General features: G+C 48.6%; 1 protein-coding gene across 1 annotated transcript in view; it reads left to right on the top strand.

The window, feature by feature from the left end:
* The window catches only part of KCNQ3 (potassium voltage-gated channel subfamily Q member 3), a 290,783-nt gene that overhangs the window by 239,773 nt on the left and 38,481 nt on the right, over positions 1-12,529 (top strand). The window contains exons 2-3 of the mRNA XM_069600947.1: positions 5,943-6,033; positions 7,674-7,800. Of these exons, the coding sequence (XP_069457048.1) occupies positions 5,943-6,033; positions 7,674-7,800 (218 nt within the window). The remainder of the gene's footprint in view (positions 1-5,942; positions 6,034-7,673; positions 7,801-12,529) is intronic.

Below are 12,529 nucleotides of genomic sequence, written 5' to 3' on the forward strand. Positions count from 1 at the left end.
AGGCTCCCTAATTCCACAATTAATAGTAATCAGTGAATATCTACTTAAAAGGTATCTGCTGAAAATGGGTACCAAACTTCATACTAAACAGTGAAATTTCTTATTAGTATATGATCACAAAAATATAATTAAATACAAAAATGTGTTTATTGTATCTCACAGGTCACAAAATTTAAATTATAATTGCAACTATGCTCTGATTTTTACAATGCACAAAGACTCAGTTGAGTGTTAATTTGAGGTTATATTTTCTTTGCCAAAACTTGATGATAATACAACATGACTTCCCATTTTATTCTGTCAACATTTGGGGGGAAGGATTGTATGGTATTTCTCACCTTTTGAAATATCATTTGCTCTTTAATTGTTCCAGTAAGATGATCGCTTGTTAATGGTTTTTCTGTATTTAGAACAGCTCTTCATCATCACATCCATCAACTTCATGAAATCCTGCATCCTTTGTGAGCTTTGCCTTCTCTTTTTGCAAATGGTCCATACTGTACCATTGGATGCTGTCCCTGATAGAGAGACAGAGGCTGAACTGCAAGGCCATGATGTGCAGGACACAGGCTGCTGTTAAACCATCAAGGATGTTTGCACGGAGACTTCCTTAGAGAGGTGGTTTTTAGTTGTGAGAGTGTCTGCTGCCCTGTGCAATCTCTGAGCTACAAAGACTGGGATAAGGAATAAGATCAAGAAAATCCCTTGATTTGTCACTTGGGTGTTGTAAGTGAGAAACTGAGGTTCAAAAAAATAAACCTGCCCTGGGTCATCTGGTTTCTAGGTGGTGAGCCAAGATTCAGATCCTGTGGAGCCTGACTACAAGCATGCCGTTTAATGGCCAACAGTTGGAGACTGAAAGAAGAGTCCATGCTTTCCTCCCCCAATCTAGGATCTTGGCGAGCTACCTGGCTCTTGAAATATGCCTATGGGGAGCAGGAGCCATCAGGGGTCCTGGGGAACTGCTTAGAGATGGAACCAAGCTTTTTTCCCCCAAACTGGAGACCAGATGAGAGGGAAGCTGAACTCTCAGTGCGCCCCGCCCCCGGGTCTCCAGCTGGCCCGGCCCTGGCCCTGTTCCCTGCAGAAGCTCACTCCAAGCCTCATGGTCATTCTCAGAACGGGGTCTGGTCCCAGCATCTCTGCCCCTCCTCCTGTGGTGACCCCACTGCCTGAGCCTGAAGGCTGTGGTCCTCATCTGTAAAACGGGGGCACGGATATAACGGTGACAGTGTCCCCACCTGGCACTGCTGCTCTCCAGAGTATAAGAGAAAATGACATGCAAAAAAAAAAATTACCAGGTAAATCCTAGAGTTTTCACTCTCTTGGGTTCCCCTTGAATGAAATCCTTGAGGGGATATTTGTCGTGATTTCCGGTGGGTCCGGCTTTGTTCTTATGAAGGGAGGCCAGGCTCGGGTGGGAAGAGGCAGGTAGGAGATGGTGTCTGGTTTGAGGGCATATCAAGACCCTTGACCTCAACTGGTTTTATTTGGAAAGACGGTCGGGACCCTGCAGACAGGAGGGCAGCTGTTGACTCTCCCCAAGAAGAGAAAAGCAAGAGAGAAGAGAGAGAAAAAAGTGGCGTGAAGCATGTTGTTGTTTAGTCGCTCGGTCGTGTCCAGCTCTTTGCAACCCCATGGACTGCAGCACATCAAGCCTCCCTGTCCTTCACTATCTCTCAGAGTTTGCTCAAACTCATGTCCATTGAGTTGGTGATGCCATCCAGGCATCTCATCCTCTGTCATCCCCTTCTCGTCCCACCTTCAATCTTTCCCAGCATCAGGGTCTTTTCCAATGAGTCAGTTCTTCGCATCAGGTAGCCAAAGTATTGGAATTTCAGCTTCAACATCAGTCCTTCTAACGAATATTCAGGACTGATTTCCTTTAGGACTGATTGATTTGACTGGTTTGATTGTTGTCCAAGGTACTCTCAAGAATCTTCAGCACCACAGTTCGAAAGCATCAATTCTTCAGTGGTCAGCCTTCTTTATGGTCCAACTCTCACATCTGCACATGACCACTGGAAAAATCATAGCTTTGACTATGTGGACCTTTGTCAGCAAACTGATGTCTCTGGTACAGAGAAGAAACTCATATGACGGAGGAAGTAAAAGAATAATTGGTCTCCTGAGATGGCTGAAAGGGAGGTTGGTGCGCTGAGCCACTGGCATTAGAATAACAGACAAAATGATCCTAGGATGTTTTCTTCAGATGCTCCTTAACTGCAGCCCCTCCCCCAATTGCACGCACAACCTCTACATACATTTATATCATGATTCTGACTGTTCTACACTGTGTTATGATTTGTCTGTGTTAGTCCCACGTACATAGGGATATGTGCCCTGTGTGGAGTATATGTTAAGAATACTTGTTGAATGAATAAATTAATTTTGATATACTTTAAAAAAAATCGGTGAGGCATGGAGAGAGAGAGAAAAAAAAAAAACACGAAGGAAGAGAAGGGAAGAACCCATCTAGCCGCACCTCTCTGTCTTCCATCCGTGAGACTGATAATTCCACCCATGAGTCTGGAATCGAGTTCGTATCTTCAGCGTAAAGTGAAATGTTCTGGGGACCAAAGAGTGCTTCCCCTTCTCAGGTGAAGGAGGGCTTCTTTGATGCCTTCCGCTTTATAAATTAATGATTGTTTTTAAATCTCAGCAAGTAAATTCCCCAGGTTGCCAGTACTTTTCAATTCCTGGAGATGCAAGAAAATACCAAGTTCCGACGAGCGTTTGCTTCCCCCTGCTGGCTAAAGCCTGGTTCTGCAACCCCCCATCCCCGCCCCGCAAATGGGAACCAGGCTGAAACTGCGTACTGGTGACCGGTTAAGGTCGAGCTGTCCCCTCACCTGGCTCTGAAATCACAATTAGAGCTTAAAGGGACTTAAGTACCTAGCTCCGACCTCTCCTCTAAGCTTTAGACTTGAATTTCGGTCAGCTTGCTGGATATTCCCACTTGGACCTCAAACAGTAGGTCCACAGCACGATAGCATGACCTATCTTTGCTGGCTTGCTGGCTTCTGCACATATATTCCTGAAGCCTTTGAATAGCACGTTGTCCACCCTCTCACCTCCCCCCATTGATCCTCCTGTAGCTTGGCCTCCCTGTCCCATTGGTGGAGATGCAAGGCCACAAACTTCATTTTAGCCAGGCTTGTTCTTAACGACTCCTTAGCATGTGGCCGTATCTCCTCCTCTTTGTCATTCTCAGCCCTGGAGACCCACCCCCATCTCCAACTTCTGGCTGCTTTCTATTGCTGGGAAGTTTAGCAGTCTCATGCCTTGAGGGTTGCAACTTCCACCTCAACTGGATTTGTAAGATATTTCGCTAGACACAGGCAGTGCCTGCCTTGGGACGCGTTCTCATGCTGGGTGTTAAGAGGGTGCGCTGTCTTTATGACACGGTGCAAGCAGTGATTACCAAATGATAATGGACTGTGATCAGTACTGGAATAGAAATGCCTCTGGGTGTTCTGCGATCCCAAGGGAGGGATCACATGAGGAACTCTTCAGGCAGTAGCTGGCAGGCTCTAGACGCAAGGTGTGCCCAGTACTGTCAAGGTGTTAGCAGGAGGTAAAGGGGCATGTGGGGGAAGTGGGCAGGGAAGAGGAGCATTGAGAAGAGGGCTTGAGGAGACGCAGTGATTCTGGGGGTGGGGAAGCAAGAAGGGATGGAGAAGGTCGGATCATGAAAGGCTCGCACCCCTTACTGAAGGAGAAAATTGCACGGGGTTTAGTATCCTTGAACTCTCTGTACATGTACGTGTTGTTCACATTGCCCAGGGGTCCATGCTACAGGTCAACACACATAGAATGGGGAATGTCCTGGATAAACTGGGACATATGGTCCATGCTAGCTAAGACTCAGATAGCCTTCCAACCCACTGACCACAGCCTCTGGGATGCTTCCTGTGTTGTTTTCCCAAAGCCTGTGGGCACTCAGATGATAACCTCAGCCAGACTCTCATGTGGCCATTTGTCCTGTTTCCCCCACTGGGCTAGGAAGTCCTTGAAAATGAAGGCTAGGGTTTTTATTCATGTTTGTATAAAATGCTCCTGCAGTTCAGAAGTTGCAGAAGACTCAGGTTCAATCCCTGGGTCAGGAAGATCTCTGTAGTCTTTTTACTGATGACAGTTATCCTGCTAGTGATTATTCCTTCTGAAGAATTTCTTTATCGGTAAAACGGGAATGATCATATCTACCTTGGGAGAAGGTTGTGAGGATAAATGAGCTGATAGGTGTAAGGTGGCAGATGGTAAGTGCTCACTAAAGAGTGGTGTTGGGTGTTGAGATTGTTACCATCATCATCAACACCAGAGACTTAGATGAAGAGTAAGCAGGTTCCACACATGTCATGAATTTAAAATAAAATGGTCAAACAGGAGGGAGTTGAAAATCTCATTTGGGTTCCTAGACAGGGTTGGAGACAGAGTCAGATCTGCAGGTCAGCAGGACTGTTGATCAGAAAACGCAATCAAGATCATCAAGGGGTGGGACCAGGACTCCGGTCCAAGCCAGCTCCAGGAGCAGACAGCTCCAAACCTCCTTACATCATGGTCCTTACCATCACACCATGAGTTGGTTTTCTGTTTGTCCGGACCGTCAGCTCAGGAGGACAGATCCAGCTTGTTCATCATTGGATTCCAGCTCTGCCTCCCCCAGTGCCTACCATATAAATATGCAATGGGTGGAAGAATGAATGAATGCCCGAGTTGGGCACCCACTTACCTAAAAACAAACCGGAAAGACATGGGTGGGAGCCTAGCAGGACACAGCGGCGGATCACACAGAGCAGGAGGACTTGGAGTCTGCGGTGCCAAGACTCCCGCTTGCACACTGTCCTTTAGTTTCCCTCTTAGACACCAGGGTTTCCCCCGTGGTTCAGATGGTGAAGAATCTGCCTGCAGTGCTAGAGACCTATGTTCAATCCCTAGGTCAGAAAGATCCCCTGGAGGAGGGAATCTTACCCAGTCCAGTATTCATGCCTGGAGAATTCCATGGACAGAGGAACCTGGCGGTCTATAGTCCATGGGGTCACAAAAAGCAGAGTCACGATGGAGCCACTAACACTTTCACTTAGACACCCAGAGAACCTGATGCTGACGGAGAACCTCTTTTCTTTGCTGAAATGATGAAGCAAGTGCGCGCGCGCGCGCGCACACACACACACACACACACACACACACACACTGTCTCTCCACCACCCTCACTCTCTCACACACAGGGAGTTTATAAATACAATCATCTCAGAGGATTGTTTGCAGTTAGCTTCTGCCTGAGGCAGGGGCATGAACCAGATGAGCTCTCAGTGACTTTTCAACGAGCAGCTCTGCATCACGGTGGCTTGGATTCTTTCTAGCATGAAACACACTTGATAGTTTCAGAAACGATTCTGAAGATCCCCCAATTGAAAGAGATTACTTCCTTTAGTAACTACTGACTGTAAAAAAAAAATAATAATAACATGAAGATAATGGTAACAGAGACTTTCTTTGAATTTATCAATCTTCGGATGAATTTGTTTTTATTCTAAGAGTATTTTCATATGTGTGAAGGTCATAGTTCTGTGTGTGCAGGACCCATTATTAATGTAGTCACATTCCAGTTGATTGATCAAAGCTTGCGGTAACTTTGGTTTGTCAGGCAATCTGCAGTCCTCTAGGGCTGGGACCAGATGCTGTAACTTAAATTCTCACTGTTTCCACTAACTAGCTGGTAAAGTTATGCATGTTGCTCTCTCAAACCTGGTTTCCATAACTGTAGCATCAATTCCTAACTGCCTCACAGCTGTGTCACGAGGTTAAATGGGATAACATAACAAGTCCAATCCTATGTCCAATGGATGCTGTTGCTTCATCCTGGCTATTAGTTTTCTGCCTAGCCTCGGCACAATCCAGAACAAGGCACTTCCTTAGTTTCTTTCTTCCTTCCCTTCTAGGTTCCTGATTGTCCTGGGGTGCTTGATTCTGGCTGTCCTGACCACCTTCAGGGAATACGAGACTGTTTCAGGGGACTGGCTTCTGCTGCTGGTGAGATGTGCGCCCAGCGTGGTGCCGTGCTTCTGGGGCAGACGCTCTGGTGGGCCCTCCAGCGGTGAGGACAAGGAGGCCCTTGGGTGCAGTTTCCCCACAACTGCTTTTGGTTTCCTGGAGTCTCCGGCCAAGTCCAGAAGTAAGAAAAAGCAATGACAAACCAGTTGATGAGGCCTTCCGGGTGCACAGGTGGAGCAAGGAGCGAATGGCCTTGTGTTATTCCAGATTAGAGAACAGGGGACAGGAACAAAGTCAAAGCAGAAACGAAGACCCATTGGCTAAACGATAAACCTTCTGATAGGTAACGCAAAGGCGTGTTCGGTTCCAAACCCCGCCTCTGCTTCTCCTCCCTAAACCCTGAGGACCTCTTCCTTCAAGGCCAAGTACCAAATCCCATTTCTCCATGAGCACTCCAAGTCCTTCCTCCTGGCCCCTGCCCGTTTTCACCATCCAGTCTGTATCCTGCGTGTGGTGGACAGCATGCAGGCAGCAGTCTTGGGCAGATTGCCTAACACCCCGACTCAATTTCCTCCCGTCCTCGGTATATAAAAATGTAAGGCGAGGAGCACAGACCGACAGGCTGAGTGCAGCATCCATGCCCAGCCGGGAGGTGGCCTCCAGGAAGAGCTGGCTCCTGCTACAACCCCGGACAGCACTGGCCAGCTGGCCCTTTGAATGACCATGCCTTGGTTAGGATCAGCCCACCTGTTTAGGGTGAGGCCCTACCCTCTGCAGAAGGGAAAGATGCCACCCCCACCCCCCAATTAGGGGGATCTTGCTATTTCATAAATCTCAATTTGGTGAGCTAAGCGTGATGCCCGTGGTGTCCAAACCAACAGATTCCTTTTCAGGGCAGGTCTGGAGCTGAGACCCGAGCAGGTGACTCCTGGGAAGCCACCCAGTTCCAGGAACTAAGTTTCAAGGATTGTTGCAACTCCCCAAGAGCCCCAGGGAAGTCACCAAACCGAAGGAGCAAAGTGTCTCTGTCTGATCAGCAAGGGAGGCCTGGGAGGGAGGGAGCGGTCTCTGTGTCCTTCTGTCTGATCAGCAAGGGAGGCCTGGGAGGGAGGGAGCGGTCTCTGTGTCCTGGGGGACGAGAGTAGCGGGCGTGAGCTCTGAGCCTGATGATGTGCCTGGAATTCCTTCTTGGTCACTTTTGGCCTTGAAACATTTGTTCAGCCACTCCTTCCCGGGGGCCTTGGTTTCTCAAAATATAAGCTGAGGGTGATATTATAAAATTCCTCTGTGATTCCTGACCTCGGAGCTGCGCTCAATAACCGCTGGCCACACTTAGCAATACCAGGGGCCAGACAACTCGTGGACAATTCCATCAATTCCTCTTCTTTCAACTCAACTGAACTTCTTAGGGGCTTTTTAGTACATTAAAGGAATTTGTAAGAAATGATCCATTAAAAAGAAAAGCATAGAAAAAAAAGGCTTAATGTTCGGGACAGCCAGCTAGTGAAGACAGGCGCTGCCCCGCACTGAATGGGGGTGATCAGCCTGTCCTAACCCCTCCGCCCATCAAGCCGGCAACCACAGAAATCCAACTCTTCAGAACTTCAGAACGGAAATCGCTGGTTCCGGACAACTGGGTCCCGGCTAATCAGCATCTCTCCATATGTTCTTCCACGCAGGAAACATTTGCTATTTTCATCTTCGGAGCCGAGTTTGCTTTGAGGATCTGGGCTGCCGGCTGTTGCTGCCGATACAAAGGCTGGCGGGGACGACTGAAGTTTGCCAGGAAGCCCTTGTGCATGTTGGGTGAGCCCTGACCCCGGGCCCAGGGGCTCATGGGCCCCCTCTTTGGGTGCATTGTTTCTTGGAGGCAATTTTAAGCAGACAATTCGTTTGGGAAACCCTGCACATGGTGGGGGCCGGCCTCGCCTCTCACGCTCCCTTCAACCCTCCAGCAGGTACTGAATTCCTGCCCCTGTGGCTTCTTTTTAGAATGAGTCCACAGGGCAGGGATTCTTCATGGGAGTGGGGGTGGGGGGTACTCTCGGCATTTGGAATGCAAAGGTGCCAGCCGCTGTAGGACACTGAACACCCCCAGTCCCTGTGAAGCCGCAGTTGCCAATTGCATTCCAGTTGGCTGCAGTGGAGTTAGAAGGTGCGACACGTCCATTGCTGGTTGAGAATTACTTCTGTAGGATCACATGATGCCCATTTTACAGAGGTGGAAACTGAGGCTCACGGTTCTGAGTCATTCTCCAGTCACACAGGGAGTAAGCAGCAGATTCCATCCTAACACCCAGATCTACAAGAATCTACCACTTTGCCCTCCCTAGGGAGGGCAACACCACATTGCTGTGTCCTGACTCAAAAGTTGCTCTGGGGATCTGTCACGGATACCCCTCCGTCCGGATGTAGGCATTTTCATAGCAGAGAGGGTGGAAGCTCTCACACACCCCTATTGGTGCAGGATAGAACCCACCTCCACCCCTAGCCCACCTAGGGGGAACCCCTAGGTTCCCATCTGAAGATCCTACCAAAATCATACAGAGACAGGATGAAATCCGCCTGCAGTGATGCTTAGGAATCTTGGAGCTTCAAATTCCTAGAAATAGTTAAAGTTAGAGGATCATAGAATATCAGGGCTGGAAGGAACCTTCAGGAGCATTTGGCTGAACATGGCTTCCTGTCTGCTGCTCCAGCTCCTTTCACAGTAGCCTTAATGTGGTTCCCCCAGATTTACTTGCACACCTCCAGTCACAGGGCACTCACCACCTCTCAAGCTTATTCATTCTGTCTTAACTCCTCTGACTCTCTTCAGATATTTGAGCTCAGCCATTTTGTCCCTCCTCTCCACTCCAGCAGTCTCCTGTCCTCAGGAAAAATGTGCTTCATGACTTCAGCTCCATGTTACATCCCATCTTGTTAGCATCACAGACCCTCCTCTCTGAGCTGCTGCTTCTTCCTCACTGCTCTTTTGAAAACTGACCCCCAGGCCTGAATACAGCCCTGTTTGGTATGAATGGCCAGCCCAGGGAGGAAGAGCTAGACCCTTGCTCTGTTCTAGCTGCCAGTTTCCCTCTGTATCACCTGGGACTAAGTTGCCAGGTTTGCAGGTTACCTCACACCGAGGACAGTACCACCCTCACCATCAGCTGAAGCCCTTTTTCTTCTTCCCATCTGCTGCTGAGGCTGGAAAGCTGAGGTGTGTGTCTAGGGTGTGTGTGTGTGTGCATGCATGCACATGTGCAATATTGGAAAACTTTTCAGTTACTTAACTTTCTCCACATTTTTTTCTCTCTTCCTCTGTCCTCCTTCCGTGACTGTCTACCTGTGTCTTAGTCTGTTCAAGCTGCTGTAACAGAATACCACAGACAGAGTAGCTTATAAATAACAGGAATTTATTCCTCACAGTTCTGGAGGCTGAGAGTCTGAGACTGGGGTGCCAGCAGGGTCAGTTTCTGGTGAGAGTTCTCTTCCTGGCTCATAGACGCTATCTTCTTGCTGTGTCCTCACAAGGAGGAAGGGGCTCCCTGGAGTCTCTTTCTTTCTTAAGGGCACTAATCCCATTCATGAGGGCTCCACCCCCATGACCTAATCACCTCCCAGAGGCCCCACCCCCGGCACCATCACACCAAGAGACAGGACTCAATATATGAATTTGAAAGGAAATAAACGTTCAGTCTTTCAAAACCCCCAACTTTCCTTCGCCTTCCTCTTTCCTTGTCTATCCTTTACCTCCTAACTCATCATTGACCAGGGGATTTTTGCAGAAACTAATGCCTGTGGCTGGCAATTTTTATTCTGGCCAGCCAAAATTAATTGTTACTTCACTAACACTTTGTGCGTCATTATACTCAATAGTTACACTTGACACACCTGTGAAGTCTTCTAATGTTTGTGAAATGTTGTCTTCAGTCTACTCTTGTGTAGAAGCAAAGGAGCATTCTCCAGCCCTGTGAGTTTCATTTTCACTTTCTGTATCAGAATCAGTCACTGAGGTTTTCTTGTCTTTTTGTTGGTCTACTATTCACATCATCTAAATCAGAGCTATATTCTGAAAAACTGTCATCTTCTGAGACACTGGTATATATGTCACTCAGATAGTCAGAGAAACTATCTGCGTAAAATTCACCAAAAAATTCTTCTTCATCCAAAACTTCATGATGCATCATTTTTGAAAATTTTATGGTAATAAATTTGCATTTGTAATATACACAGGGTTGGAACAAAAACCTAATGGAGAAAAATGTGAATGATAATGATAATATAAGTTGTATAATGAACCCTTGATCAATTTTAAGCTCTAACAACTTCACACAGTGATGCTAATTGTATCACTCTTTAAAAGCACATTGGTAACATCTCTGATCAATAGTGTTCAGATAACAAAAGATGTGTTAGTAAGTCTGGTCAATAATGTGTTAGGCTGACTTCTTTTTTGTCTTTGGGGTGACCTCTCCAGTGCTGACCAGAAGTCTGTGTGTGTGTGTGTGTGTGTGTGTGTGTGTGTGTGTGTGAGTGTGTGTGTGTTGGCAGGGCATGGAAGGGGTGACTTCGAGATTGACAGTGCCCAAATTCTGAGGTCCCTGCCAACTTAGAGCAGTCCTAGTATATGGAGCCCCACCAGAACAGGAGGGTTTCCAGCGGAACAGTCTCACGATTCTAGGATCGTAAGAGAGCTCCAGCTTCCGTTCCCATACTGTCTCTTCTGGAGAGACGAGACTGTCCCTAGCCTCCACCATCCTGGCTGGCTTCTTTGCTGATGTTGCTGCATTTTCTCTTCTGCTCGTCTAACTTCTCCCATAACGTGGCCCTCATAGGAAGAGTTGTTTTGCTCTGTTTGACCAGAGGGTGGCTATCCTGTGCACGTGCGTCATGCCCTCCTTATGTGAAACAACCGCAGACCCTGACCTGTCACTGTGGCTGAGTCTCTCTGGGCTGAGATTTGCTGCCCTAGTGTCAGAGTGTCATAGACTCACGTCACATTTACCCTGTGTCTAGGTTTTATTTTCTGCAAACCTGAAAAGTGGATATCTTTACACAGATAGAGAAGCCCGACCAAGGATATAGACATACTGATATCCAGATGTCTGACCCCTTGTTTTCCCCAGAGTTTAGGCATATATGGGAGACACCTTCACATGGTCGAAAGGATGCCAGCTTTTGGGGGCAGATATACTTGGTGTGGATTTAAGAGCCTAATCCGAGCAGGGCAGCCGGCACAAACAAAGGTATGGAGATGTGAGAGACCACTGTGAACCCAGAAAACCACACGAGCTTCTAGAAGGTTCCGTAGGGCTGGGTCACAGAGGGTTTTCAGAAGCTTGGACTTGGCCCGTTGGATAAACATTCCAAGTGTCTTCCTTGTATCCTGATGCCCTTGCAAAAACAAACAAACCAACTAAAGAGTTCTGTGGTTGAACTCCTTTGAGAAAGGCTAGACTTCACTGGTAACAGTGACAGCCGCAGGACATGATAGTACATTAAAGGCCCTGAGAAGTCCTGCAGTAGTAAAACCTGTTTAATTGAATTTTTTTCTAATTTATTGGATCATGGGATCCTTTGTGCTTGCTAGTCCCGTGCAGTACAGTGGGGACGTAATAGATCCTGGAGTAGTGGGGAGGAGCATCGAAGAGAATGCGAGCGAGACCAGGGCCCTCTTCCTTCCATCTTTGACCTTTTCACTTCAGGAGCCAGCTTGCCTCTTTGAGAACTGTCTCACCCCCTTGGCCTCTGCTTGCCGCTCTGGTGGACGTTTCTGGCTCACCTCCTGAGCATCCCCCCATGTCTGGGGCGGGTCCCATGCTTTCCTGCACTACCCCAGGGACTTCTCTGAAACTGAGGGAGGTCACTGGGCAGTACAGCTCAGAATGGGAATGTTGATGACCCCCTCGGCCAGCAGAGGGCAGGAGCCTGTGGACAGAGACTCCAGCTCCCATCTTTCAGCGGGGCGGTGGTGGGAGGTGTTCTGCCTACAGCTCTGAGGTTCCCGCAGCAGCAGCCCCCACAAGACCCCTGCCCTGGCCTTTCCCCTGCATCCCTCTCCCCTCCTTTCCACTTCCCGAGTTCACCTCCCTTTCAGTCACCCGCAGCCAGGACCCTCTCAGGGCTTGCTTGCAGGGGAAAGTGAAAGTGAAGTGAAGTCTCTCAGTCGTGTCCAACTCTTTGTGACCCCATGGACTGTAGCCCACCAGGCTCCTCTGTCCATGGGATTTTTCCAGGCAAGAATACTGGAGTGGGTTGCCTTGCCCTCCTCCAGGGGATCTTCCTGACCCCGGGGGTCAAACCCCGGTCTCCAGCATTGCGGGCAGACGCTTTACCGTCTGAACCCACAGTCAGACAGCATGAGCTTCAGACCCCTCCTCCACCTGGGCAGCCTCAATCCCCTATCGGCCAGAGAGGGACCCCGAAGGACCACGGCTAGAGGGTCTTGGAGCATCACTTCCTGGGATTGGAGTGAGCGCTGGCGTCCTGCAGCCAATCCCAACTCGGCCGCATTCGGCCGCATCCGGCTGCACGGCCCTGGAAAGGGATT

The sequence above is a fragment of the Ovis canadensis genome, chromosome 9 (assembly GCF_042477335.2).
Source record: "Ovis canadensis isolate MfBH-ARS-UI-01 breed Bighorn chromosome 9, ARS-UI_OviCan_v2, whole genome shotgun sequence".
Classification (NCBI taxonomy): domain Eukaryota; kingdom Metazoa; phylum Chordata; class Mammalia; order Artiodactyla; family Bovidae; genus Ovis; species Ovis canadensis.